We start from the raw sequence: 26,125 nt of genomic DNA, 5'->3' as shown, positions 1-26,125 counted from the left end.
ATGCACATTTCTACTTGGAGAGAATTTTGCTTTTCTGGAAATTCTCTTCTTTCTATTCCAACAGAGATAAGGCAATTGGATCACTGATTTTTAGAAAATTTATTGGCATCTTCTGTTTTCAGTTCACTTACTTGAACTAAGCTGAAGATTTATTAAGAAAGCAAAAGAATCCCTGGAAACATTAATGTTGCATTAGACTTAAGTTTCATAATGAAATGTTCTGAATGCTTCTGTTTTCTTAAGCCCTGCTTCTGATAATATCTGTCTTTGTCTCTAACTGCTACACGTGAAACAGAAATAGTTTCATAATTGTTTTAGCCTGTAAATACTTACAAAAGCTTGCAAAATGGCACAGACTAACTCCATGAATTTTGACTCAAAGGTTAAGCATGTTTTTTCATTATCAGAAACTAAATGTGAAAATATTAAATTTCTTCATGGAAAAAATTTTCTTGCTTCAACACATGAACAGTTTCCATGTTAATAATAAAAAATAAATCCAGTTTTCAGTAATTGATTGCATTTCATTGGGCATTTTACTACTCCCACCTGTAAATTTTGGGGAAGAGTCTCCAAGATAGCTAAGTTAATCTCAAAAATCCGTAATTGGGCATCTTGCAGTTTTCAATACCCAGATCAGATTTATCTTCAGCTGCAGTCCCAAATAGAGATCTGTATTTTGCTCAAAACTCTTGAGCTTTCCTGATAAAACTTCAGTTTTGTCAGAAGGTAGATTTGATTGCAAATATGGCAGCTTTTTTTCCTGAGTTGTCCTGGATACTGTTAATTAGGATGTTAATGAGGTCCTGGACTTAATTCTGCATGAATGAGTATTTTAAAGATGCACTGCTTGATAGCATAAAAAATTCTACTTGTAAACAGTTGACTAATTAAAAATGTAAGAATATAGCACCCACTTCAGTAATTAAGTCTAGAAAATGGGAAAAAGACTAAAAACTAGTGGCACGTAATTACAGTGCAGTTTAAAATTAATATATTTGAGATGTATGTCTTTTCAAAAGAGTTTTGTTTCTCTGAGTTGATTATATAAAAACAAGGTGAAAGCAGAAGGTACAGGGTTGAAATTATCGTTGTTTAAAAATGCTAGTGAGCATGTCATAGTGTAAGCTGTGTTGTGGAAATAAGTGTGTATTGCCTGCGATTTTGTAACAATTGCAAACACGGATGGTTTGGGAGAAAACAAAATAATTCCACCCGCATTAAGACAGGGAAGTCTTAACAATAGTCCCAACTTTTTATCACCCTCTTTCTCTAGCGGTCTCTGTCCTCCTGTCACTCACACATCCTCATCTGTGGAAAAGCCCCGGTGTGTGAAGCTGCTTCAGGGTCCATCAAGGCCGTAAGGATCGCACTAGGCTGGAGTTGCCTCACCCCACTGTATAGGGGGCCTCCATCCACCCTCTGCTGGCACAGGCAGCGTCCTCAGCAGCAACACCCAAACAGCACAACTGCAGAGGCAGGCATTCATAGGTACCAGGTTCAGCCTGGAGTCCAGTCACCCGGTGAGTGCACAGTGATGAGAGTCAGGTCAGCAAGGCAGATCATACTTGTAGCACAGTTCAGGTCTGGCCTGAGCTCAGGTGCAGCTCACAGCTCAGGAGGCGGAGGCTGCTCAGAGTATTCAGAGGCTGTTGGTGGATGCAGTGCCCCCATTGAGATCCATTTCTGCCATAATGCTTGTGAAAAAGCCGAGAATGACTTTTTTTCATTGCACAGATGGCCATGAAGGCTTGGAGAGGGCGGTAGAGCACTTTGGATTTGCTCCTGTCTTGTAAAAACCAGGCCTCCAAACTGTTGTCTCACCCAGCCTGTATAATCTGTATAGACCTCAATTCATGCCTCTTCCACTTGTTCTACTCTTCTTCCCATTGCTTGTTTTTACTCTTTTTGCCTGGCCAGATTTATAGCTTGCTTATATCACTTTTACACCTCTCTCTCTCCTTTTCTTCCATCTTGGTTTTTGTTTTGGTTTTTTTTTTTTTTTTTTTTTTTTTTAACATGAGTTTGCATTGTGTTAAAAGCTGTCTTGCAATAGCCAAGCCAGCAAAAATGTTAATATTTTGTTTTCTGAGTCCAGGAGACTTACTTATTTCAATCACACCAAGGTAATAGACAACTAGATAATTAGATACTGCAAAGGCTGGGAGATACACCATGAACTTTACACTGGGTGGAGGTCTTGTGAGTAGAACATCTCAGCTGAAGGCAGGTAGGAGGGAGCTGCTGTACACAGCTGGGGAACATGTTCTTTTAGAAGCCCAGCAGATTCTGACCCTGAATTTTGGTGCAAATGCACCAGAACAGGTGAGCACAGGAGCTCAAGAGCTTTCCTGAGGTGTTAAGATTTGGTAGAGCATACTTACAGCTTTCTTCTGGTGTCAGTTTGGACAAACTTTCGGTGTAATGGTATTAAACCTGTTCCCTACTGTCGTGTGTTCCTAGATAAATTTGATTGTAAAAGATTATCTCCTATGTGTTATGTGATGGGAGGAAGCAACTGAATATAAAGAATCAGCCTCTTGCTAATTAAGGTGAAATTTTCTAGCTCATGGGAAGAATGGTTAGGCTGCTTTCATAACAATTACAGATAAACTTTCATAATATGCATTCTATATTAAGACACTTCAACGCTGACGCTGATTTTTTTTTTGGTTTTGCCACAGTTTGACTGTATTTCCCACTTGATTAAGTTACTTAAGAGATATCACCAGAGAAGACTTTTTGCTTTCTGTAGCAGAATAGTTGATCTGAATTGTGATAAGCAGGAAGCATGAGAGAATGGATATGAGATTCTTGTCCATATCTAATGTGGAAGGAACTGCATCTATTTCCTGTTCCCACAGCTGAGCTGGAGATTTTCTGCCATGATAGAGCGTACATGTTGATTTCTGATGAAAGGAGGGAGCTGAAGATGGTGTATTCCCTCCCTTTGGGGTGACTGAAGTATTCACTTTCCATCTGGAGGGGGACTGTAGAGCAGATTGGACTGCCTTTGTGTTGCAAGGCTCTGGCCTGTGCTGCCTGTGGCTCTCTGTCCCACAGCTCCGTGTGTCTAGGCGCAGAGAGGAGCTGCTGTCTCATTATCCCCTGGTGTGGGAAAAGGGTTAGGGTCAGAGCGGGCATGGACCTATGTGTCAGGAAAGGCACAAAATAGGAGAGGCAAGGCCAGAATGAAACTGCTGATCTTGTGGTGGCCTGATACATAGATTTTAAAGGCTCAGTAACATGTGAAATGAAGGAATGGATACATGCCTTCTGTTATCTCTGAGGAAAGTGCCTCCTTTCTCTCCTATGAGCAGTTACATTACAGAGACCTGTGCACTCCCAGAGCAGTTACATCCCCTCAGCTGGTGGAAAGCTCTGACTTGTGTGAGCACTTCCACTGCTACAATACCTGTAGTCTTTCCTTTTCATTTCAGCAGAGGTGTGCAGCTGCCAAGCTACATACTATTTTTACAAGTAGCATCAGTGACTGTTGAAGGTTGAAATTTTGTTTGGCTTTTTAACAGTTCTTCAGGTCCCTTATTTGCACATCTGCTCTTTAGGCAGGCTGAAAAAACAAGATGACGAACTGTTTTCCCTTCCCAAATTTGTCCTATGCTGAGGCAGTGAAACTTGTTGGGGCTTGTGGCACTGACATTTAACTTGAGGGAATACCTGAGCGTAAAAGTTTGAAACCCCCTTGCTTTCGAAAGTGAGTCGTTGGGTCAGTTGTAATGACCCCAAGCACTGAGTATAGTATGATGGGGAGAAGGCAGGGAGCTGAAAACCAGATTTCCTGGAAGCTCTTATGAGGAGCACCTTTTTGTTTTCAGGGGAAAAGATTGGTTTATGTTGCTAACAGGTAATGCTGGGCCATGCCTCTGTCACTGGCATGGGAAGGACTAAACCTATTGTTTATTTTTTTGTAAAATAAAAGAGCAAGAGAACAAAGATCTGCTGCAAACAAGGGTATCCATCATATATCCGAACACCAAGAACGTTGCAGGATCCCTTTGCAGCCCTCTGCGAAGCTGGCCTGGAGCCAGCCTTGCCAAGATCTCTACCTTTATGTTGTCTTCAGACTTCATTGCGCTGGCACAAGTGTAAGTTCAAGGCTGTAGTTGGGTTTCCACCAGGCTGGGATGAGAGAAGTGCATGCAGAACTGTTTAGCATGGACAACAGTTTGTTCTCTTGCAGAGGTGTGAAGTTACATACCTGTCTAGGAATGATAAAAGAAATAAAATAATTATTACTTCATCACACAGGTCTTCTCCTCTTATATTGGACTGCCACATTTCAAGCCTACTGGCCAGCTGGCAGCTTTCTGGCTCAGCACAGGTCTGTTCTGAGAGGCTTTTCCCTGCATGGGGACTTGCCCAAGCAGAGCATGGAGCTGGTTGAAGGCTGCAGTCCTGCCTGTCAGAGCAGCATGGGCACCATTAGTGTTTCTTGCCTCTTTGATCTGAATTTTGTATTCCTTAGGCAGTCTCTCATGGCAGGATTCGACTGGCAGCGGATGTTAGCTGAAACACATGGCCAGAGCCCAGAAATGAGCATGGCAATTTCATTGCAATGTGGCTGTATATTTTTTTTTACCCAATATGTGAAATACAACCAGCATTCATTCTCCTGAGCTTTCTACTAATTCTTTTGCTGTGTGGCTTGCTGTGTTTTGTTGACACTACTTGACGGGTTCCTCATCTTTGTGAGAGAGGGGCTGTACCTGGAGGCCTGGCATACAGATACCACCACAGACAAAGAGAGGGCCTGTGGTGTTTCAGAACTGAGCAGACTAATGAGGAATTTTGTGTCATGATGACACCATTAAAGTGGAATGGGTTGGAAAATCAATCAGATTCCTTCTCTGATTACTGTGTAACTCAATTACTGCAGTCCCCCTGGGGCCCAAGGCAACAACCATCTCACAGGAAGTGCAGAAGAAAGGCCTCTGAAATAGAGCTGTTGTGGACAAAGGCAAGATCTTGCTGCTGTGGATTCCAGATGGAGAGATTATATTATGAATAATGAAAAGGACTGGGGTAATGTACTGGTGACACTGGGGTTTGGGTGGTAAGAACCTTCTGTAGCTCAGCTAAGAATGCCTTGACAGTTCCTGATAAAGGTGTCAGATGATACCCATTATCTTCAATGTGCCTTGGCATGAATGCACCAGAAGCCCAAATACTTAAAATCTGGTCATTGGTTTTGGCTAAGTGCTGGTCCTGAGCGTTTGCAGTGAACTCCCACAATCATTTCCAAGCACTGGAAATATCTGGAGATCAGATGTTAAAACCACACGGTTCTGGTTGTTATCTTGCTTTCATATCACATCAGTTGCCATGTGGCTTAGCAGCTGATAATTCACAAAGCAGTTTATGTTTCACATTAACACTGTATATCACTAGGAAACAGAACATCTAAGTTTGATGAAGCCTTTGTCTCAATGCTGGTGATCTCTGGGGTAGCTGACCTTACAGCTGATGCTCTCTAATCTAGAGATGCTTTTCTGGCAGGATGGGTGCCTGCTGAGCCTGCGTCCTTGGACCTCTGAGCACTTCACTCTTGGTGTGCATTCTGACTGCCACCTCCCACAATTCACACTTAGGTAGTCCAGGCAGGAGTTCAGAGTGGACCTCAATTTATCTAGAAACCTGGGATTTTTTGTGGTGTTAGATTCCCAGGAGTTTGATGTCAAAAGAGGACACAGGAATTTTCTTTTCCTTTAAAAGGGTATAATTTTCACCATGATTCTTTTTTTTCTTTTCTTTCTCCAGTATAGATATTTTTGAGCTTTTTGAGTATGACTGGTTTCTGACAGCTCTCTTGCCTTTTAATATAAATTTGGTTGTTTGTTGTTTTTTTTCCCCTCTTTTCGTTTGAACCTAAACCAGCTGATGCAGTCCCCAAAGAAAGAAATGCATCCAGTGCCAGCTGGCATGCCCTCTGGCTGTGAAGCCTTGTTAAAGAGATCGGAGCTGACAGATTCTTGAGCAGCAATCTGATACAGGCTTTTTTTTTTAATTTGTTTTTTCGAGCTCATCCATGTAACAAATGGGGGTTTGTTTGGGAGCTTCGCTAGAGGCTTGAATGGAATCATTGTTATCAAAACACTGCTGTGATTCAGAAGTGCCCAGCAAAGGGGGTTCCTCTCCCTGGTGCCCCTCAGCTGGGCACTGCAGGTGTGGCAGCCTAACTTAAACTCTGATTTCATTCTTACTCTACAGAATAATCCAGTTGTCCTGTAATTTTCATCTTTAAACTGATAACTGGGAAACTGAAGCTACAGTTCTTCACAAAACAGAATCAGTTCAAAAGTAAAAATTAAGTTGGAGAGATGAATGAGTCCAACCAGGGAAGTGTTCTCCATGGTGATGCTTTGGGATAAAGAGTTGTAAAAGTAGAACCTTGCCAGGCTTTTGCATAAGTCAACATCTTCTTGATTTTCTTACCATTACCCTGGTGTTTAGATTACAAATTCTACCCCAGAAACACATGCTTGGAAATTCATACAAGTAACATTTGGGCTCCTGAGTTTCTCTTTACATTATTTCCTCCTGCAAAAACAACTTTGTGTGTAATGCATGTTAAGATAGTGAATCTTTAAATCCTGAATGTTTCTATTTTATTCAGTGGGATTGAAAAGCAAAAGGAAGTGAGTTATTTGGGAAGACAATAACTTGGAATTCTCAGTTTTCTCCATCAAAATTGACTATTACTGGAACCTGAGAGAAGTGTTGAGCATGAATTTGTTCCACAGGAGTACAGTGAAGATTACTTCTCATGTATGGAACATTGTGATATGCATGGAGCTCTGTATTACTCTGTCTTACAAGGAATTCACCTCATAAAAAGGATACAGCATTTTTAATATGTTTCTATTTTACCTCTCTCTGCCCTGCTGATTTCTGCCTCTGCTGGCTTCTGCCTCTTTGCAACTTTGGAGCTGCAATGCCAAGCAGGAAGGTGGTAACATTGGGGTCTTCCTTGCAGAGTCATTGAGATGGGAAGGGCTTGTTGTGGAGGTGGAAAGGCTGTTTTCCTCATTGCTTTTGAAAGATGGCACATGATTTTGGGTACTATGCTGATACTCTGGAATTCCTGGTGTATTACAGGGACTGAACTTGACTCGAGCTGGAATTAGAAGTCATGTTCTGTGCTCTGGCCAGGGAATCATATATTCAACATCAGTTGTCACTTCAGTAGCAAGAAAAAGAAAAAACTATACAAGTTCTGTTTTTTACATCTTCACATAGTATTTTTTCACCTTCTCTCCCCTGTCCTTTTTCCAGTAAAAAGTTAACAGTATGTAGAGGCAAAACTGAAAGATGATCGGTTGTGATGAAGAAAACACAGCTTATTGTTGCTGACTGAGCTGGATTTCCAAAGCCAACTCTGTCATTACAGAGGGCCATTTGGGAATGGAGACCCAATCCATTTGGAATCTTGGGTACAGGGATAGTTTTACCAAAAATTCCGATTTGTCTGCTGTGTTGCAGTGCAACCTTCAGTAAGTTTTGTTGTGTCTCAGTTTCTCCAGTAGAAAATTGTGTGATATACTTTACATTGACAGTCTACAGCTACTCTGAAGCCTTCACCGGGGTAAGGTTTCATTGTGTGCTACACAAAGCAGTCCCTGCTCTGCTGAGCTTATAGCAGAGGAGCTGTTTGAGATAATGATCATTGTAGGGCTTGTGTAAAGAGTACTCTGACTTTTCCATCTGCTGTCATAAAGTTAGCAGTTACTATATCTCTTCATATAAAATCTGTTTGTGGTTTTTGTCTCTGCTTCAAGCTGCACCAACAGTTTGGAAAACAGCCTGGTGGGAGTCTTTTAAGTGGGACTTTTGGCCTCATCTATAAACTGATATTTTCCCTGACTCAGAAGGATTTTTTTCTGTCTAGTAATACAAATTACAAATAAGCATCTGTCTCACAAGTAAATTCTGGTGGAGCAAAATAAGCATCTGTCTCACAAGTAGTTCCTTTTCTGGTGGAGCTAGTTGTTAGAAACCCCTGGCTTTACTATGTAAGAACTTTATGTATGCCTTAAACTCACAAACTAGTCTTCTCATATTCTTTGTTTTATCAGAATGGTAGTAACAGAAATTGGAGGAATGGAGAAAGGATGAAGACCTGTTTGGGTAATATTATTTGCTGTTGTTTTCTTGTGCCTCCTGGTGTTGCAAACTGTGGCAGTTGAGCAGGTGGTTAGAGGGTCTGTATGTGGTGGAGCACATCTGCAGGAATTGGGGGGGTGACTGAAAAAGGTTTTTAAAGAAAAAAAGCTATTTAGTTTTTACAGAGAGCTCATAGTCAGCGTGACTGACTTGGTGAGCAACATCTGGCACTAAGGGTGTTCTTGCATTGTTCTGGGGGGGGGCAGCAGGTGTGCCCCAAAGATGTGCTTGTATGCCAAGAAAGGCACCGGGGTATTGCTGTGGGTAAGTCACACTGCCAGTAAGGGAGAAAAGACTCCACTGTGATTTTTACTTTATTTTTAAAGCAAGGTGCAATTTAGTTAGTTTCCCTGGTGTTTGTTTTAGATTATTTGGTATTTGTTGGCTTTGTTGGGCATTTTTTCCTGGAAAAATAACAACATATGGTGAAATAGTCTGCTGCCATGAACACAAAGCAGGAGGTGAGAGAGCTTCGTAAAAAGAAGCTTTCATGTATTTGAGACCAACCCAAATTTATGTCATGCTGTTGGTGATTTAAAACTGGCTTCGTGTTCTTCAGTGGCATATGAGAGAAGGTGATGAAGGTTTCGGGAGATGTTTAATCTCCACCTGCCACTGAATCAGTTGGCAACAATTAAGTGTGCAGTGCGTGGGCAGCCCGTGATGCCTTTTCCTGGTCTTAAAATCAAGAGTCATACACGGTTAGAAGGGGAAAAGGGATTTTACCTTGGTATTTATTTTAAGGATCCTTAGGTGCACACGTCCAGGTCATATGCATCGAGTGTTACAGGCCTGACTGCACACTCACAAGTACAGGGACATGGCTCATCCACTGGGTTTGTCTTTTCTTCTTCCAAATCCAGTTGCTTGGGACTGTTCACAGGTGCAGCATTACCTGTGTGAGCCATTTTACCAAATGTAGTCAGTCTTGAGACACAGTTGCTAACCTGGAGTACACACAGGCCTTTTTTTTTGTTATGGAAGTCTTGAAGGGGTCCCAGGTGGTGACCTTTGTCCTCCTCGATTTGTGCCAGTGAGCCAGATTCTTCATGCAGCATATTTTCCCTCTATGTATTTCACTAGCAAGTCAAAGGGATGAGCCACACTTTGCTGTCAGAGAACCTTTCTGATGTCTCCCAGAAAGGGTCAAAATACAGCATGAGATGTATCCTTTTGCCACCACACCTTGCAGTTATACTGATCTTTCTGTCCTCTGCTCTGTGTTGTACTGAGCACATCCTTCTTACACAACAGCACCGAGCACATGCTGCTGTTTGAAGTGAAGGTGCCAGAGCCTGTCTGGCAGGGCCTCTCTGTCAGCTCAGTAGGGAAGCAGGAGTGACAAACTCACAGGCAGACAAACGTGATAAATCTCAAACTCCACTTACTTTCCATGTGTCCCAGAGTCCTGCCAGTGTTTTCTCTTGCCTACCCAAAGGTGCTGGGTTGTGAGCACCTTACAGACAGACTTGTCTTGGGGAGGGCTCAGGCACAAGGAGCTACTATCTATCAGTACCTCTTCTCTTGCTGAAACTAGTCCATGGTGACACTGGGCAGAAAACAATTCAGACTTCCTCAGTGCCAGCAAATATCTTCATCCCAAGCCCATCTGTCTCCTGCTTCCCCATTTTGCTGTTTTCCTGCTGTGAGTGGGAAAGCCGTTCCTGCCCCCTGCCAGGGAAGCCTGTCATTGCCTCCTGACCTTACCTGGTGTCACCAGAATTGAACTCAAGACTGTACAGCAATGGGTGCCCCTGGTGTGACTGAGGAAATTTTCCCTCCATGCACTTGCAGACACTGGACAAGGAGTGCTAAATCAGCCATTCCTTCACTGGCCTCAGTGTCCTGCTTGTTTTTCTAACTTTTAGCCATAGTGTGGTTTATGTCTGGCAAAGTGCTGTTGTATTATGGGCCCTGGGATGCTGAATTCAATGGGACATATCAAAAGCACACACTAGAGCCAAGCTGACAACAGTCCTTCGTACTCTTTTCCAGAAGTTAAAATACTGAAAAACTGTCCGGAGGAAAATGTATCTCCTTGAGAGGAGAGATGGCTTGGCAAGACAGAGATAGTGCACAACCTCCTGAGCACTGCAGTGTTGGGGCGGCTGCCACAGCTGTTGAGTGCCACTTTGCCCACAGATGTTACAGCTTGGCAGGAGGTTTTGCAGGCGATGCCTGTGCTGAAGGTTCTTGAAGGCTAAAACTTAGCAGCTGGTGTCCATTTCTAGGACAATATCCTAGTGCAGTGTCTCTTTGCAGTCCCATATCAGATCCCCAGATACACCTGTTTGTATTTTAAACTGGGAACTGCCAGTTGCTCCTCCTTTACATTTGAGATGTCAGCTCTGAAGGGCATGAAAGCTGACAGGCTGTGGGCCCAGAGAGAACTCCTGTGACAACTGTCCTTGTGCCATGTGACCTGGCCTGCAGCATGGTGTCCCCTCCCTGGCCTGCTCCCCTGCTGTAGCAGACTCCGCAGCTTGAGAGGTTGCTCTGGTGGTGCCTCTGGGAAAGGGGTGTTTTCCCGTAAAAGAGGCTTTGCAAGGTTTTTGACTAGTAGGGAGTTACTGACTAAGTCTTGTTCACCTAAATGTCCTAGAGCCACTTGAATGGGATTTTTAAACTGTTCTGAACTCACATCCAGGGTTCAGTTATCATGCTCCTGCACTGTTCCCAGGGATAACTGAGAGGTCTGTGACCCTCCTCTACTGAGTTATTCCTGTCTCGCAAGCAGATGGACATTTGTCAGCCTGGCAGATGGACATTTGTCAGCCAAGACAGCCGTGGCAGTCTGAGTTGTGAACAGCCTCTTGCTGACCATGGAATCAAGCTAGAAGGAAAGAGTTCTGTTACCTGCTTTACCAGTATCCTTGTCTTTTATTTTCAGATCAGCATCTTCATGACCCACCTGTCCAACTATGGGAATGACCGTCTGGGACTGTACACTTTTGAGAGCCTGGTCAAGTTCGTGCAGTGCTGGACCAACCTTCGCCTGCAAACATTGCCTCCAGTCCAACTTGCAAAAAAGTACTTTGAAATCTTCCCGCAGGAGAAGAATCCCTTGTGGCAGGTGAGAAGGCAGCTTTAACTGCTCCTAGTGATTTTCTAAGAGGTGTATCCCACGTTTAAAGTGTGGCAAGACTGCTGATCCAGAGAGGTAAAGCATAAAGCTTTTAGGTTTAACCTTTGTGGCTTCAGGCTGCCCATGGCAAATGGCAAGGTGGAAGGCATGGGGGAGTAGGAGCAGTAGGACACGGTCACAGTGTGAGCTTAGGGACAGGGGTGACTGTCATACGTGACCAGTGGCCAGCTTGCAGACATTTGGGTCATTGAAGGGCTTGTATTGGAGCAAGCTGCTGTGAAATGTAAAGTGTGCAAGCAAGAGCCCCGTTTGGTGATGGAGGAGCTTGCAGGCATGTTAATGTGATTAATCTCAAAGTAATTTCACACTGCAGAATTCATGTTCATTAAATAAAAACACGCTTATTCCATTTTATCCCAGTGCAGCAACTCTCTGCATGGTAATGAGCAGATGAAATTAACTGAAGGTGATAGAGTTGTCTGTCTGCCAGAAGTTCACAGATGCTGAGCTGTGCTATCACGGTGGCCCAGCCCAGTATGGCTACATAGGGCAAGGCCTGTGATTAACACTCTCAGAGGGACTTTGGCTCCTGTGTCACTGGAGCTTTTGAAAATGGTCCCCAGTGTTTTTACTTAACACTTCTTGATGCCTGGCAGAGCAGTGTGGCTCTGAAGTGTTCTTCATATGCTAATAGCATTTTCCCGAGAGGACTGCTCCTTCCAGCTTTTCCTTCCCTTGCCATTACCTTCTGTGGTAATGCTTAAATCTCATCACTTGTGCTACAGAATCCCTGTGATGATAAAAGGCACAAGGATATCTGGTCCAAAGAGAAAACATGTGATCGACTCCCCAAGTTCCTCATCGTGGGACCTCAGAAAACTGGTAATGTGAATTGCAGCTTCCATTTCACTTTTGCAGAGAGGAGAGCTGGAAAGGTCTGTGCTGTAGATCTGTACGGCTGCCCTTCGTGCAAGCTGCCAAATGGCCACAGAGGACATTTCAGACAATCTCAGATATGTTCTAACCTAAATCTGGCAAGTCTGTCAGTACTTTTCCTTCTGGCACTGTGCTTGGCTTACCCTATCTGTTTTGGGTTTCCATGTAAGCTCGGAGAACCTGTGACCTTGGTGTGTCACAAATATAAGCTGTCAGCAGGACTAAGCACACACACTTGGCAAAGGTTACAATGAATATCCCCTGGTGCTTTTGTTGCTGCACATCTGTGTACCCAGTGCATGCTCCGTGTCACTTTCAGTGGGAGGGAGAGAAACTCCTTTGTCTGATCTCTGTCACCACCTTTTAACTGCTGTGGCATTGTGGTTGGCAGTGACACAGCTATGTATACTGTACTGATGAGTCCCTTCTAGGCTGAAGAGAGCAAAATCTCTTCAGCTAAGGCCAGGTCTCAAGCCTTGGCTTTCTGTGCAGTGCTGTGTAACAGCAGCACCAACCATCCACAGCAAGTGGTGATCCTGGCCTTGGAACAAAGCTTGTCCCAGGCAAGCTCCTGTTTCCTGGCTGTGTTACTGGGAAGCTCTGTTGGTGTTGTGCAGCATGAGCCCTCCTGTATCATGACCCAGGCTGGTTGCAGGTGGCTCAGTAAGAAAAGCATTCCCTTGGCTGATTGTCTGTCCTGCTGGAAGCCCACAGCCGTGCGCTGAGCAGCACTGTCAGGTTTGGTGGGATAAAGGGAAAACATCTACAGCAAAGGCAGGCCAAGGCATTTCTGGCTAAGTTCTCACCCAAGGACATTAATGTTGTCCCTAGCACATCTCCTGCCTAGGCCACCTCTCATTTGGCAGGTTTGGGTTCTGCCATGTGACAGTGTGGCTTTGCCACTGGCATGGGAGTAGCTGACCTGGGTGGCAGCTGTTAGGCAATTCAAATCAGCTGCCTGAGTTGAAATGTGGATTGAACCTGACTGAGCAAGTGCTTGGTGTCAGTGCTGTTGTAACCTGCATGAGTTAAGGGGTTGGTCAGCCACACAGCAGGAGTGTGCCCATCTGGGAACTGTTTCTTGCAGTGTAGGTAAAACCTTTCATTCAGCCAAAGCATTACGTGTGACCCAGGTCCCATTAACTGGTTCCTGTTGCAGGCACAACAGCTGTGCACTTCTTCTTGACCATGCACCCAGCTGTCACCAGTAACTTCCCAAGTCCATCCACCTTTGAGGAGATCCAGTTTTTTAATGGCCCCAACTATCACAAAGGAATCGATTGGTAAGAAACCTGACACATGTTCTTCTGTGGTAAGGTGCACCTATGATTTCTTCTCCAGAGTCTCTCTGTATGTCCCCCTCATCCCCCTTAGCAGCTTTGCTGCTTCTGAACAGCTGTTTTCCTTGCTGTTGCTCAGTGCATGCTTTCTGTTTTCCTGGTAACCAACTGTGTAGTCCCAGGAGCAGCACAGGTAGTTTCTCATTTTACTGACTATTCATCAGGAGAGTTGTAGGCATGATTTAGCTTTAAAAATTCAGCAAGTCTTTGTTGAATGCACTGCTGTCATGAAATTACTTTTACTTCAACATGCAAAACAGACAGCAATGTTCTCATTACAAAATTCTTCATGGTTTCAGAGTTAAAACGTAACACTGGAGGGGACAACCTCCCTACCATTGTTCTCGGACCTTGACACTTAGAGCCACCACTGTGTTCCTTGTGCTGGCTCCAGTGTCCATACACATACCTTGGTCTTTAGCTTTAGAAGTTTGCACCTGGCAGGGAAATTCTAGTGCCACCATGGCACTACATATGCCACTATGTTTCCAGGCAGAGAAAGTTTAAAGGTGTTTCTTACTCAAAGCAGTAGCTTTGGTTGACAGTGGCACTGCCCTCCCTTGTGTGTGGCTCTGAGGGATGGCTGTGTAGCACTAAGGTATTCTGCTGTGGGATTTCTTTGCCCATGAGTTGTGGAGATTGACTTCTCTAATCATTTAGACTGTTGAAAAGATACTGGAAGGTGGTTAGTACTTGAGCAAAGCTCACAGGAGTCAAGCACTACAGAGCAGTTGCACTAGCTGACAGGTTAGAAAGTGAAGGCTTTTATGTGCATCCCCTAGAAAAGTCATCCAGATTGATTTGAGTGTAGCATCACATGCAAGGGGAGAATCTTCACATTTAACATGGAATTTGCATTTGTTGCACAGCTTAGATTTGAGCAGAGACCAGTCTTCCAGTGCTTCACAATCCCCCCTACCCTCTTACCCTGTTACTCAAATATCTTACAGTTTCAATGTTACTAATGTGACAAGCTCCTGTGAGGCAGGGCAGAGCTCTTTACCCTGTACCTCAGCTATGGACTGAGGTACAAAGAGACAAATGATTTAGACAGGTTTAAACAAGTGGTTGGTGACAAGGCAGGCAGACAATTCTGACTTTACTCTTGGACTAGAAGTCTTTCCTGCTAAAGGCTTCAACTGGGACCTTACCCTCAGGTTTTTCCTTGCACTGCCCAGGGACTTGGGGAACACACTCTCAGCAAAATACTTTCATACCTTTGTATCGTTTCCCAACTTCGTCATGTGCCACCACCCCTTTTTGAGTCATGCCTCTGCCAGATGTGTACTCCTTCGCCCATTCCCTGCATTGCTGGGGAGGTGCAGTTGTGTTGCAGCTGTGTCTGTTGAAAAGGAGTAAGGGCATTGTGGGCTCTGCCTTTTCTTGTTGGGCCATGCTGCTCACCAGCATCCCGTCTGTTTGGCAGGTACATGGAATTCTTTCCCATCCCCTCTAATGCCAGCACAGACTTCATGTTTGAGAAGAGTGCCAATTACTTTGACACAGAGGTGGTACCAAAACGTGGTGCAGCCCTGCTGCCTCGAGCCAAAATCATTACTGTTCTGATCAACCCTGCTGACCGAGCCTATTCGTGGTATCAGGTAACTTCCCTGCGCTGTGCTGGGGGTGAGGGCCACAGAGATATTTCAGTGGGCTGAGGTAGAAAGCCCATGGGTGTGCTTCCCTAGAGGAGGCAGGCTGCCTGCAGGGTGTGGACAGAGTCATACAGAGGCATTGGTGGGTGGCTGTGCTGAGTCGGTGGGGTCTGCACGGAGAGGTGTAAGGTGGAATCGTGTTCCTGCTCCCGAATTCAGCTTGTGTTTTTCAGCACCAGCGTGCTCACAATGACCCTGTGGCACTCAATTACACCTTCTACCAAGTGATCTCTGCGAAATCCCAGGCCCCTCAGGAACTGCGCAACCTGCAGAGCCGATGCCTGTTCCCTGGCTGGTATTCCACTCACCTGGAGCGCTGGCTGACGTACTATCCCTCTGGGCAGGTAGGAGATTAGTCACTAGAGGTTCTTGTGGAGTCCCTTGTAGGTTTAGTGTAGAGGAGAGGGGAACAAACTGAGTCATGTACCTGTGCTCCCCCCATAATTTTAACTTCACCTTTCTTGTCTTTTGGAACAAAAGCCACTACTTGCTTTCTCCTGTTATGAGTGGGTAAGAAATCAGGCTTGAATACTCCATTTTTGCACTTTATTGTATTTGTAAAAGGAAATGAGTGCAGGAGGATACTGTGATCTCCTAGAGAGCTCCACAGTACTGGAAATTTCAGCAAGAACAGCTGTGTTAGCACTCCCTTCCTTTCATCTTGGCAGTCTCCAGTCCAGGGACCCTCTTCAGGCCCAGAAGGTCTTCAGCCTGTGGTTTAGTTACTTTAGAGAGAGGCTTGTGGACTCTGCCTCTTGTTAGTCCCGATGTTGTGAAGCCATTAGCTGTCTGCTGAAGGGAAGGTTCACTGCAGAGATGTCAGGATTCTGTGTTTTGTATAAAAATTTGCAAAAAAGGCAAATTAATAGACAGTGTAGACTTTTTCAGTCTCTAAATTCCCAAGAAGTTTCTAAACTGTCTAAGATAGATATATAGGTATCTATTTATCTAGACAGGTAGATAGATATATATCTCTCAATAGATGTGTGTGATTACAGAATGTGCTTTTTCAAGTTCTTTCTGCTGCCGGGGTTATTGTCAGACAGTCTGTAATCCAGCAGAGGTTTATAATGTCCATTTAGTCTCTTATTCTCTGCCAAAGCAGCAGAGCCTGAACTGTACATGACAGATCTGCCAAGACTAAAAGAGGAGATGGTAAAGCATTCTTAGGCTTGTATCTCATTGCCTTACTATTCCTGGAGCTTACTGCTGTGAGGAATGATGGACCCAAACACACACCATCCTTGTTCTTTCTGCAGGCCAGTCTTCAGTTCATGTGACTATTGCTCCATTCTGGTTTTTGGAATAGGTGATTTATTAGCACAAATGTTGTTCACTGTCTATGAGACATGTAACAGGAGAATAATCACAAGTTACAGAAGAAACTTAGCACAATGGCTGCTGACATAAAAAACCCACGGTTTCCAGAGACAATCTGTACATGCTGCTGCTGGGCCTTAGTGCTTTGTTACAGGGCGTTTGGCCAAAGACAACTTTATTAAGCAAAGCTTGTCATGATTTACTGTTTTATGGTACTTGTGGCCCATATCATAACTTCTCTACCTGTGGTGACAAATGGGCTGCATCCCCCCACTGTGTTGTTGTAGAACATACAGACTTTGGCTGCCTGTACTCACAGGCCAGGGGCAGTTGGAGATGCAGGAAGCTCACAGGTGTCAGTCAGCACAAGCTGGCAGAGGCTAAGGCAGCTGTTCTCTTTTCAGCTTCTCATTGTGGATGGGCAGGAGCTGAGACACAACCCTGCCTCTGTAATGGACAACATCCAGAAGTTCCTGGGAGTTACGCCGCTCTTCAACTACACCCAGGCCCTCAGGTAGGGAAATAAATCAGTTTTGGGAGGATGCTTTCTCAGCCAGGAAGCCCTTGATTAAAAGAATACTTTTCTCTGACCACACACCTGCCAAGGTTTCAGAGTTATGCCTAAACCTAAAACTAGGTTCAGATACCATGAGATGCTTTGTGGAGACTGGAATCACAGCCTAGTGGCTCCAGAAATTGTAGGGGAAGGACAAGGTTTTGCCACTGTCATGGAGAAGCATGAAGTTGCTCACAGCAGTAACTATGATGTTTTTTCCATTTGGTCTTTGTGTTTCAGAAAAGGTGCTGGAATTATTAGCAGTCCTTATGCTTTGTGTTATACCTGTATCTGACAAAAAGTAGAGGAGGTATGATAAAAAATATGTGACAAGCTGCTCCTATCTTCACCCAGCTGGAGATTAGGGCCACACTGCACAGTTTTGAGGTAAAGAGCCTGTTATTAGAGACAATGTGGATTTGACAGGTGCCCAGAGCTGTCTGAGGGAGCGTTACCAGAGGCACCACCTCACTGCTACAGTTAAGGGATGTTACTCAGACATGACTGCACATACAGTTATCTGAATAGATTAAGTGCTGTTGAAAGTGAACTGTGGCCATACAGGGGTTCAGTGGAAACTCTGCAAGCCCACTGGAGATGCTGAATATTGTTCTTTGCAGCTGAAACCTGTTTTCACATCTTCTCTGCTGTCAGAGCCTATGCCAGCTGAGGATGGTGGGTGGGGATGCCTGCATGTAGGCGTAGAACAATTGTCCTTTCCTTTGACAATAAAGAGAGGACAACTAATTCAGTTCTCCTCCTACAGCTGTTTCCAAAGGGGTGGCACATGGCTCCCCAGGGGAGAACAGGTTTAGAGAAATGTCAGGTTACTTGAAAGCTTTATTTGCTGCAGCACATGTGCTGATGGTGACTGGAGTATCTACAGTAGTGGTACTGGCTGGTACCCCTCAGCCAGGGTCAGAAAATAGATGGGATTGGTCAGCTTGCCTCAAATTTTGTAGGGGGACTTGCTCAGATCTCAAGCTCACCTTTGGCCAGTTGAGGGGACAGAGCAGGCCAGATCCAGACGTGGTTCCCAGCATTGCCTTATGCCTGTGTTCGAGCAAGAAAAGAAACACTTCACTCTTTTATAAAACAGTCAGGGGATTCTCTAATACTCAACTCTAGCAAGTAGATTTAAAATAATTTACATACAGTAAAAAACTGATTATTATCTTGCCCCCCAGCTGGACAGACAAATAGTGTAACACCATGTTATCTCTGAAATTTGCATAAAGCTGAAACAGTCATGTTTGTAATGGATTTCTTGTCAAAGTAGTCCAGTGCTAAAAAAACCCAAGGAACCAATACCACAAAATAAATAGGTAAAGCACTGAAATAGGAAATAACTATGGAGTTACTTAATTGCTGCTGCTGCTAATTGGCTATGTGGCTGTATCTTTTAAAGACAAATATCCTTTTCAGATTTGATGAAGCAAAAGGATTTTGGTGCCAGCTGCTAGATGGAGGAAAAACTAAATGCCTAGGAAAGAGTAAAGGAAGGAAATACCCTGATATGGATTCCTTGGTGAGTAGCTGTCTCAAATCTGTTGGCAGCAAGAGATGTAAAAACATCCCAGCAAACCCACGTGGATTTTCCTACCATCTGTCCTAGATGACCTGTGGAACATGTGTTGAGGGTAACATCTTCTTTCATGCTCACGTGGTCTGTTCTTTCCACACAGTCACGGCTCTTTCTAAGAGACTTCTACCGGGAACACAACATTGAATTGTCCAAGCTGATGAACAGACTTGGGCAGCCCCTTCCAACCTGGCTCCGAGAGGAACTGCAGAACTCCAGCTGGAGCTGAGAGGGACTCCCTTGCCACTGGGATGTGTGGTGCTCCAATGTGTGCTATGATGCCATCTCTTCTGAAGCCAAAACAACTGGACAAATGAGCAGGAGCAGAGAATGTGCATGTGGAGCCTTGCCCCACCCTCGGAAAGCGCTGCTGCCCCTGACACTGCCCTGGGGCATAGAGTGCAAGTCACAGTCTTGAGTATTCATGGTGTGCTACTACAATTCGACTTCTACTTACAGGAAGGATTTGGAATGCCTGCCCTACTTTGAGCAGGGGAGAGAGCAGAGTTAACACTTTGTGTATTTTTAAATTACTTTTCTCAGTTTATGAAACAGGCATGAGCTGGAATTAATGTGTTACTTCTCTGAGCCCAGAAGTAAAGGCTGAAGAGGGGAAGCAATTGAGGCCACTGCTGAGAAAAGAGCAGCAGCCTAATAAAAGGGGAATCTAGTGCAGCGAAGCCCAGCTTTTATCCGTAGTCTGTTTGGCACAGCGAGGTCCAATACGGCCTTGTTCCTGCCCGTGCCTGTTGCTTACAGTGCCGCTGCGTGGGGATGGTGGGGACTGCACCTGCGGGGACAGGGAGACAGGTAACGTTGTCTCTCCTTATCTGCACTGTTCTGGGTGTGATACAGTGGTGACTCTGGTCAATGAATTGCTTTCTTATCTTAGAGAAAAGGTTGCCACATGTAGCAATGTTACAAGTATTTCTCTGCAGGGACTTTAGAAATTTCAAAAGATAACCAAGGAGCAGTAACATCCCTGTAGAGCACTTTTGGGGTGTGTGAGTGCAGCACAGCAGTGGGGGGAGGTAAAGCTCAGGTATTGTAAAATAAGGCTGATAATACAGCTGAAAGCAGACAATTCAGTTCCTCATGTCTGATCAGCTTAAAAAAAAAAATCCCTTTCCAACAGCTCCAGTGCCCCTACCACACAGGTTCAGTTGCTAGCACTGTTTTAATCTTCTTGCAGTCGAACACAGTCCAAGGAGAAGAGCAAAAAACAGTTAAAAGTAAGTATTTTCAGATATAAAGGGAAGGCTTTGCACCAGAAGTGGTTTCCTATGCCCAAAAGAGGCTTCTGCAGGTGGTCAAGTAAATACACTAAGGTACTTTGCCTCCTCCTGCAGTTGCTGGATAATTATTCTCAGAGGCAATCCTCCATCATGGTTGTATATATTTTTCTTTGAGCCATGGGCTTCTGGAATTGCATGGGCCATCCCCTCCTTCCCAGGCACAGGTGGTCCTCCTTGGAGATTGCTGCAGAGGGGCAGGATCCACATGAACACAGGTTATGGAAACTTCCACAACTGTCATGAAGCCACTTCTCTCCTAGCCAGAGAGAAGTTGCTTCAACTGAGCTTTTCCGTTGAGCCTTAGGTATTGTGTATTTCTGAATGACTGGTGCATTTACCGTTGTATGTAAATGTATATAGTATGCAATATAGTATTTTATTTCATGTGCCCTTGGAAAGGGTTATTTTGTGCAGCCAAAAAACAGATGGAAAGACTAGAAACCCCTCTCTCATTCCTGTTAAGAGAGAAAAGCCCAACTTCCTGCACTTGATTCATGTATAGCATCATTCACATTGAATGATAATGAAGAAATTCTTGGCTCTCAAAGCTGAGCACATGTGTCTGAATAAAGGCTAGAAGTAGTAGTAAGTGGAGATTCAATAAATGTACTACTTATTTTTATTCTTTGTGATGATTTGGAGTGGTGTCATGGATCCTAAGCTGGTACAAGGATAAAAAAACCTGAAAAACCTCCTGCAGGCCTTAGAGCTGGTATTTGGGAGGGCAGCAGTGGTGTTTAACTTACGTTTGAAGCAACATAGAAGCAGTGTGCTAAGGCTTGCAGCCAGGCTGCAGTTTGAGACTCATTCTTACTGGTTTGCAGTAGTGGTGACTTTGGGGCCATCCCTGGCCACTGCAGTGGTTTCCAGCTGCTGTGCCTGCCACAGCAGAGCTTGGCTCTGTCCCTCCTGTCCAGGTGTGCCTGGTGCAGCAGCTCTTACAGTAAACTGGAAGGAGAACACTGTTTGAACAGTCATGGTTGTGAGAGCATTGTGAAACAGTCCTACAGCTCTCCCTCCACCAGACACTTCACAAATAACCCTGGAAGCAGCAGGGCAGCTATTTTCACATGCTGCCACAGGTGGTGGAGGATCCCAGGACTAATGATTGTGCTGCTCCCTTAAACATTTCCCTGCTCTTAATTCATTATAGGTTGTCACACAATGTCTTCATGCTTTACCTCGGACTATGGTACATCTTTAAGATGTACAGATTTAAACATTAAAAATAAACATGGTATGAGGAGTAAATGGTGGGAGGGGCACACTAAGTATCAGTGTTACTTTACCAGTAATAGCCTGTCACTCAGGGCAGCGAAGGGCAACTGTGTAGTCTCATTATTTATTCCTTCCTTCCCCTAGTTGCTTAATTTCTGTACTGTGCTAGTTCTTAATGCTTATGCTAATGACAAACAAAGCACCTGCTGTGGACAGCTCCAAATGCAGGATGTCCTTACCTGATGAAGAGCTGTTTTCAAATCTACTGTCTCTCTCTGACAGCACAAAGATGCAGACACTACCCCCTTTCCAGACATCTCTTCAAAGCTGTGGACTCTAACACTGCCTTCTAAGAGAAGCTCGTGTAATATCAGAAGTTTTGTGATACCAAAAAGCCAACAAATCCCATCTCTTTCAGTGAGAGACACTGGTTAACTAGATAATGACCCCATTAGGCACTGAAACATTCCATCTCCTCACAAGTCCATAGTGGAAACAAACCTCACCTTGGCCTCACTGCTTTGTAGCAGAAGTCCATGGTAAGCAGTTCTCTTCAAGGAAAATGATAAGCACAAAACAGTACCTAAAGGGTTTTTTTGGTAAAGTATTAAAAAATACTTCCTTAGTCTGATGCAACTGATCCATTCAAAAAGGAGTCATTTGACCTAGGTACCAGAAGGTCGTGTGATTTTAATAGCCAGGTGCATGAAAGGTGAGCATTGGCAAGACACCACTAGGAAATTCTTTGGAACTTGTGCTTGCACACCACTTTGGAATTCAGTCAGGAAGATAGTTTAAAGTTGTCTGCTGCCTCTGCCTCTTTCTATTCTGTACAACATTAAGGGATGACTGGTACAAGTCTCAACTATAGGGTGAAGACTTTCTAAGGGAACTGGAGAATTCCTCTGTAGGTGGCAGCATGTATCAATTCTACACAAAAATCTGATCACTGAAAATTACAATTTTCATCTGATGATAGCACTGCAAAGACAAATATTCCTGACAGAAGCCTGCACCTCCTGGAAGTCAGAATGACACACAGGAATCTAACAAGCCACTTGATCAACCTCATCCTGTTGTTTTTCAGGCCTTCTACTCAGTTGGAAAGAAAATCCCTTGATTTGCTGCTGATCATTTTTCTGTATCAGTAGTAACATGGCCAGAAAAGCAATGATAAACAGGTCTGAACATGCAAAATGATTCAAACAAGTCTGCTCAGCCTCCTCACTGAATCCTGAGGGACTCCTGGCTGACATGGTGCAACTGCACACAAGACACCAAGCAGCCAACACATACAAGGCTGCCTCAAGCCAGGAATCCCATCCCCCACCACACAGCAGCAAACAGATGGAGCACTGGTACCTCCTCTCCATTTATCAGGGCTTTAACTACAGTTTGTTTGGGTTCTTTTCTTAAAGGCTTGTGGGGGTTAAAAACCACAACAAACCAAGTAATACTCACCTCTGAAAACACTTTGCAGGCTGGTTCTGCTACAAAAAGTATTCCTGACACTAATCTCCACTATTCTATGCAGAAAGAAATTCATTTTTAGCTTTAAAAAGTGGTTTTCTTCCAAGACTTGGTTTCTCACCTTCGTCACCTTCAGCTCTCCAGTCTTTCCAAAATGCTTGTAAATAAGCAGGTCCATACTGGTGATGCCATCCCAGCAGTCAGCGTCCAGCTCATGGTTATGTCACGTATGGTAACATGATCATAAATCAGGCTGGGTCATAACCCCTCAGGTTGTTGGAAAAGGTGCTTTTCAGGACAGAGAAAAAGCTCCTGGCTGACTTAAATGAGGCAATGTAAGTATGACATGGAAGGAAATGTCAGGGACCCAGGCCCTGTTTATAATGCAGGCTATGTAAATATACCAGATATGTACTAGATCTAGTGCATTTCCACCACTTTCCCCTCATAACTCACATCCCCTTCATGGCAACAAAGGAATGGTGCAGTGCAGCCTGGACAGCAGTAAGTAGTTATGAATACTGTCACTGCGGGTAGACAATGCCCACAAGATAAAAAGTCACTTGTTTACAGAGCACAGTCAGTCTTTACAAGAAGCAGAAACATTATTCAGTAATGGCAGCTCCTGACAGCACACATGGTTCATCTGCATGGTGCCCTCAGGAAAAGCACTCACTAGTTCTCAGCTCAAATAAAAACCCTTGCCTGGAACAGCCCTAAGCTGCACTTCTAGCTTCCACAGAGTAATGCTGCTTTGGGAGAGCTGCTGCCACCACCCTGCCCCAAGTGCATACCCTTAAAACAGAAACAGAAGTAGAAATGAGTTCAAAAGCCACATTTGAATTATTCTGGGGGTAATGGGATAGTGAGAGGGAGGCAGTTTAAAAAAAACAACCACCCAAAAGACCCTGCCTTCACCATAATCATGTCAATTGCACTTAAATTCAGGCACAGAAAAACAAAATATTTTAAACAAACTGTAGCTGAGAGCCATTTGGTCTATGGCTTAAAAGGGCTTAAAAGCAAAGTAGGATTTAAAAGCAAGTCATAGAACACTCATGGTGAGCAAATGCTAAGAACTTGCCCTTTTATTTTTTGCACCTTAGTTTAAAAAAAAAAAAGTCAGTGGTAACAGACTGTGAGAACTCTCATCGTTTTTGGCACATTCTCTTCCCAGTTACATCCTGAAAATTCATTTTTATATCCTGCCCATCTCTTAACATCTAGGTAAGAAAACTACAATTTTCCCACCTCTTATAGAAAACTAATTTAAATTTATGCCATGTTGTTACAGCTGACAACTTTGACCAAGAGGTGGTGAAGAATTTCATGGGTACTTCAGTGCTTTACTCCATTTCCACTGACTGGGGTTTGCAAGGCTGTTGAGAGCACTCCAGCACTGTGTAGCAATAGCCAAGCTGGTGCTAAATAAGGTGGGAAAATAAAAGCTGTATTCTCCAAAATACCAGTTCCAGGCTTGATAAAAACCAAACCCAAGCAAAAAATTTAAGAACTTTAGTTTCAACAACTCTCCAAAAGGCTAATTCTGAATGGGCTCTCCAAAATAAAAATCCCAAATAAATAGTAAGGACTGTAAACAAAACTAGACAGAAGCAGGCTTTTCAGCTAATTCCAGCCATACCTGGTGCCAGGCATGTCATTTCATTACAGGACAGCTCCAACTCACCTTGTTCATGGGCTGTAAAGACACTGAAGTCCAAAGGCAAATACTGTTAATGTTAACTCGGATTCCTGGAAAGTGCCTCCAAAAGAAAATTTTCACAGGCAAGAAAGATGGTAATAGGTGAACATGTCCAGAAGGGGAGACACTTCATGTGTTGCTGGGAAGGTCCTGGAGAACATTTACTCCAAGTGAAAAAACACATGGGTTAACTGAAAGTCAAAGGAAATTTGAGTTGCCTGCCAACCTCTGTTACAGGTTTTCTGCTGAGATGTCTTTTCAGAATTTCTAAAGCCTATACTTTTTTCCCACTCCTGGAATAGTGGCCAAACTAACAAGACTGCAGTGGGTAATAATTGTTCTGTTTTAACAAGAGATTAATGCTTCTGGGGCCATCAGGGCTCATCCCATCTCCTATAAAAGAAAAATACCTCAATAACCCCACAGACATGTGGCAAAAAACCCATCATCACCTCCTTCCTCACTTTCTTCTGTCCTTGCTCAGATACATTTCACGGAACATGGTTCAGGAACAAGAAATTAACAGACACAGTGGTCTGAAAACCTGTCTGCTCAGGGTCTAAGTGTATTTTTCTAATCAATATAACAGATGAGGCTCTGACATTTCCCTATTCAATCCAAATCCTTAATGCTATAAGCCACTTCTGCTCCTGATACTCTAACATTCAGCTCTTTTACCCATTTCCCTTCTGCTTCTTTCCTTCTAAAACATGCTCCCTTCTCTTCCACAGATTTTCTCCTATAGCATTAGAAAGGAAAAGATTAGACTTTATTAGACAACTCATTTTTCTCTAAGCTCCTTTCACAGTTCTGAACATGCAAGAAGCAGAGCACAGAAAGTGTTCCAGGAACCCAAACTTTCCACACATCATCAGGCTGTGTTCTCCAGGCAAATCCAGAAGTCTTGCCCAGTAACAGGCAGCTCATAATCAACACAGACTTGACTTTAAAAACCACAGAATTTAACCCATTATTACGACCATCTGCATTTCTAGTTAACATGTAACTAGACACCTTATGGAGGAATACAAGGAGCTATAAGGAGATCTTTAAATAGTTACTGTTGCACAATCAGAAGTAGAGGAACCTCAGTCATACTCTCTGGCCTGTACAGTACACAGAGTCGAACCAAAAGAGCCTGTCCATCTGTTTTGCCCTGTGCCTATCAGTTACTTTATTTTTTAAGAGTATCACTGAAAATACCAAACAGGCACATATTTCTAACTTGCAGAAACTAAAACGCATTGGCTAAACCCAAGTAAGAAGCAAATTCATTACTACTGAGAAACTGGATTCTTAACGTCCATGAGTCATCTAACTTCCCCTTTTAAAAGCCCTGAAATTTATGTCCTTATACACTTAAGCTATCTAAACCTAATTTTCTGCAATGCTGTCCCTACTGGATATCTTTCATAGTCCACCAAATACCTCTCTAAGTACATGGGAGAAGCTGCTGTTCTGCACAATACTTGGAAAATACAAGGCTCTGCATTATCACACAGTATCAAGACTAGAAAAGGAACCCAGTGACTGACAGAACGGTAGGCAGAACATCCCAGGCTTACCACCAACTCTCCCAACTCCCATCAAACACGTACCTCAGCCTCTGCAGAGGCATGTCATTCTCAGAGCAGTACCAGGCAAGAAACCTTCAGGCCCCAGCTTGTGCTGGATTGCTGCTCCCCAAAGCACAACAGCCACCTACCAGGGCTCACAGGAGCTCCCACTGACACACAGCTGGCCAGCTCCTTCAGACTGCCAACATCATAGCAGAGAGAAGAAAGA

At 44.0% G+C, this 26,125-nt stretch overlaps 1 protein-coding gene across 1 annotated transcript; it reads left to right on the top strand.

The window, feature by feature from the left end:
- Positions 1 to 2,175: 2,175 nt before the first annotated feature.
- NDST2 (N-deacetylase and N-sulfotransferase 2) lies at positions 2,176 to 20,572 on the top strand. Its single transcript, XM_039554004.1, has 9 exons — positions 2,176 to 2,325; positions 11,072 to 11,254; positions 12,052 to 12,148; positions 13,362 to 13,485; positions 14,969 to 15,143; positions 15,371 to 15,541; positions 16,922 to 17,031; positions 18,499 to 18,601; positions 18,759 to 20,572. Exons 1-9 carry the CDS (start codon positions 2,176 to 2,178, stop codon positions 18,882 to 18,884), a joined length of 1,239 nt encoding a protein of 412 aa, XP_039409938.1. The 3' UTR covers positions 18,885 to 20,572.
- Positions 20,573 to 26,125: the final 5,553 nt, after the last annotated feature.

This window comes from Corvus cornix, chromosome 6 (assembly GCF_000738735.6).
Source record: "Corvus cornix cornix isolate S_Up_H32 chromosome 6, ASM73873v5, whole genome shotgun sequence".
Classification (NCBI taxonomy): domain Eukaryota; kingdom Metazoa; phylum Chordata; class Aves; order Passeriformes; family Corvidae; genus Corvus; species Corvus cornix.
The sequence above is the reverse complement of the archived record's forward strand: the minus strand, read 5'-3'. Positions and strand labels throughout refer to the sequence as shown.

What these genes read in the sequence shown, in the direction of transcription:
- NDST2 (XM_039554004.1), top strand. Translation starts at nt 2,176, where the DNA reads ATGAACTTTACACTGGGTGGAGGTCTTGTGAGTAGAACATCTCAGCTG. An exon ending in AGAAGAATCCCTTGTGGCAG is followed by an intron (nt 11,255 to 12,051) that starts GTGAGAAGGCAG and finishes CTTGTGCTACAG; the next exon opens with AATCCCTGTGATGATAAAAG. An exon ending in GAGCCTATTCGTGGTATCAG is followed by an intron (nt 15,144 to 15,370) that starts GTAACTTCCCTG and finishes TGTGTTTTTCAG; the next exon opens with CACCAGCGTGCTCACAATGA.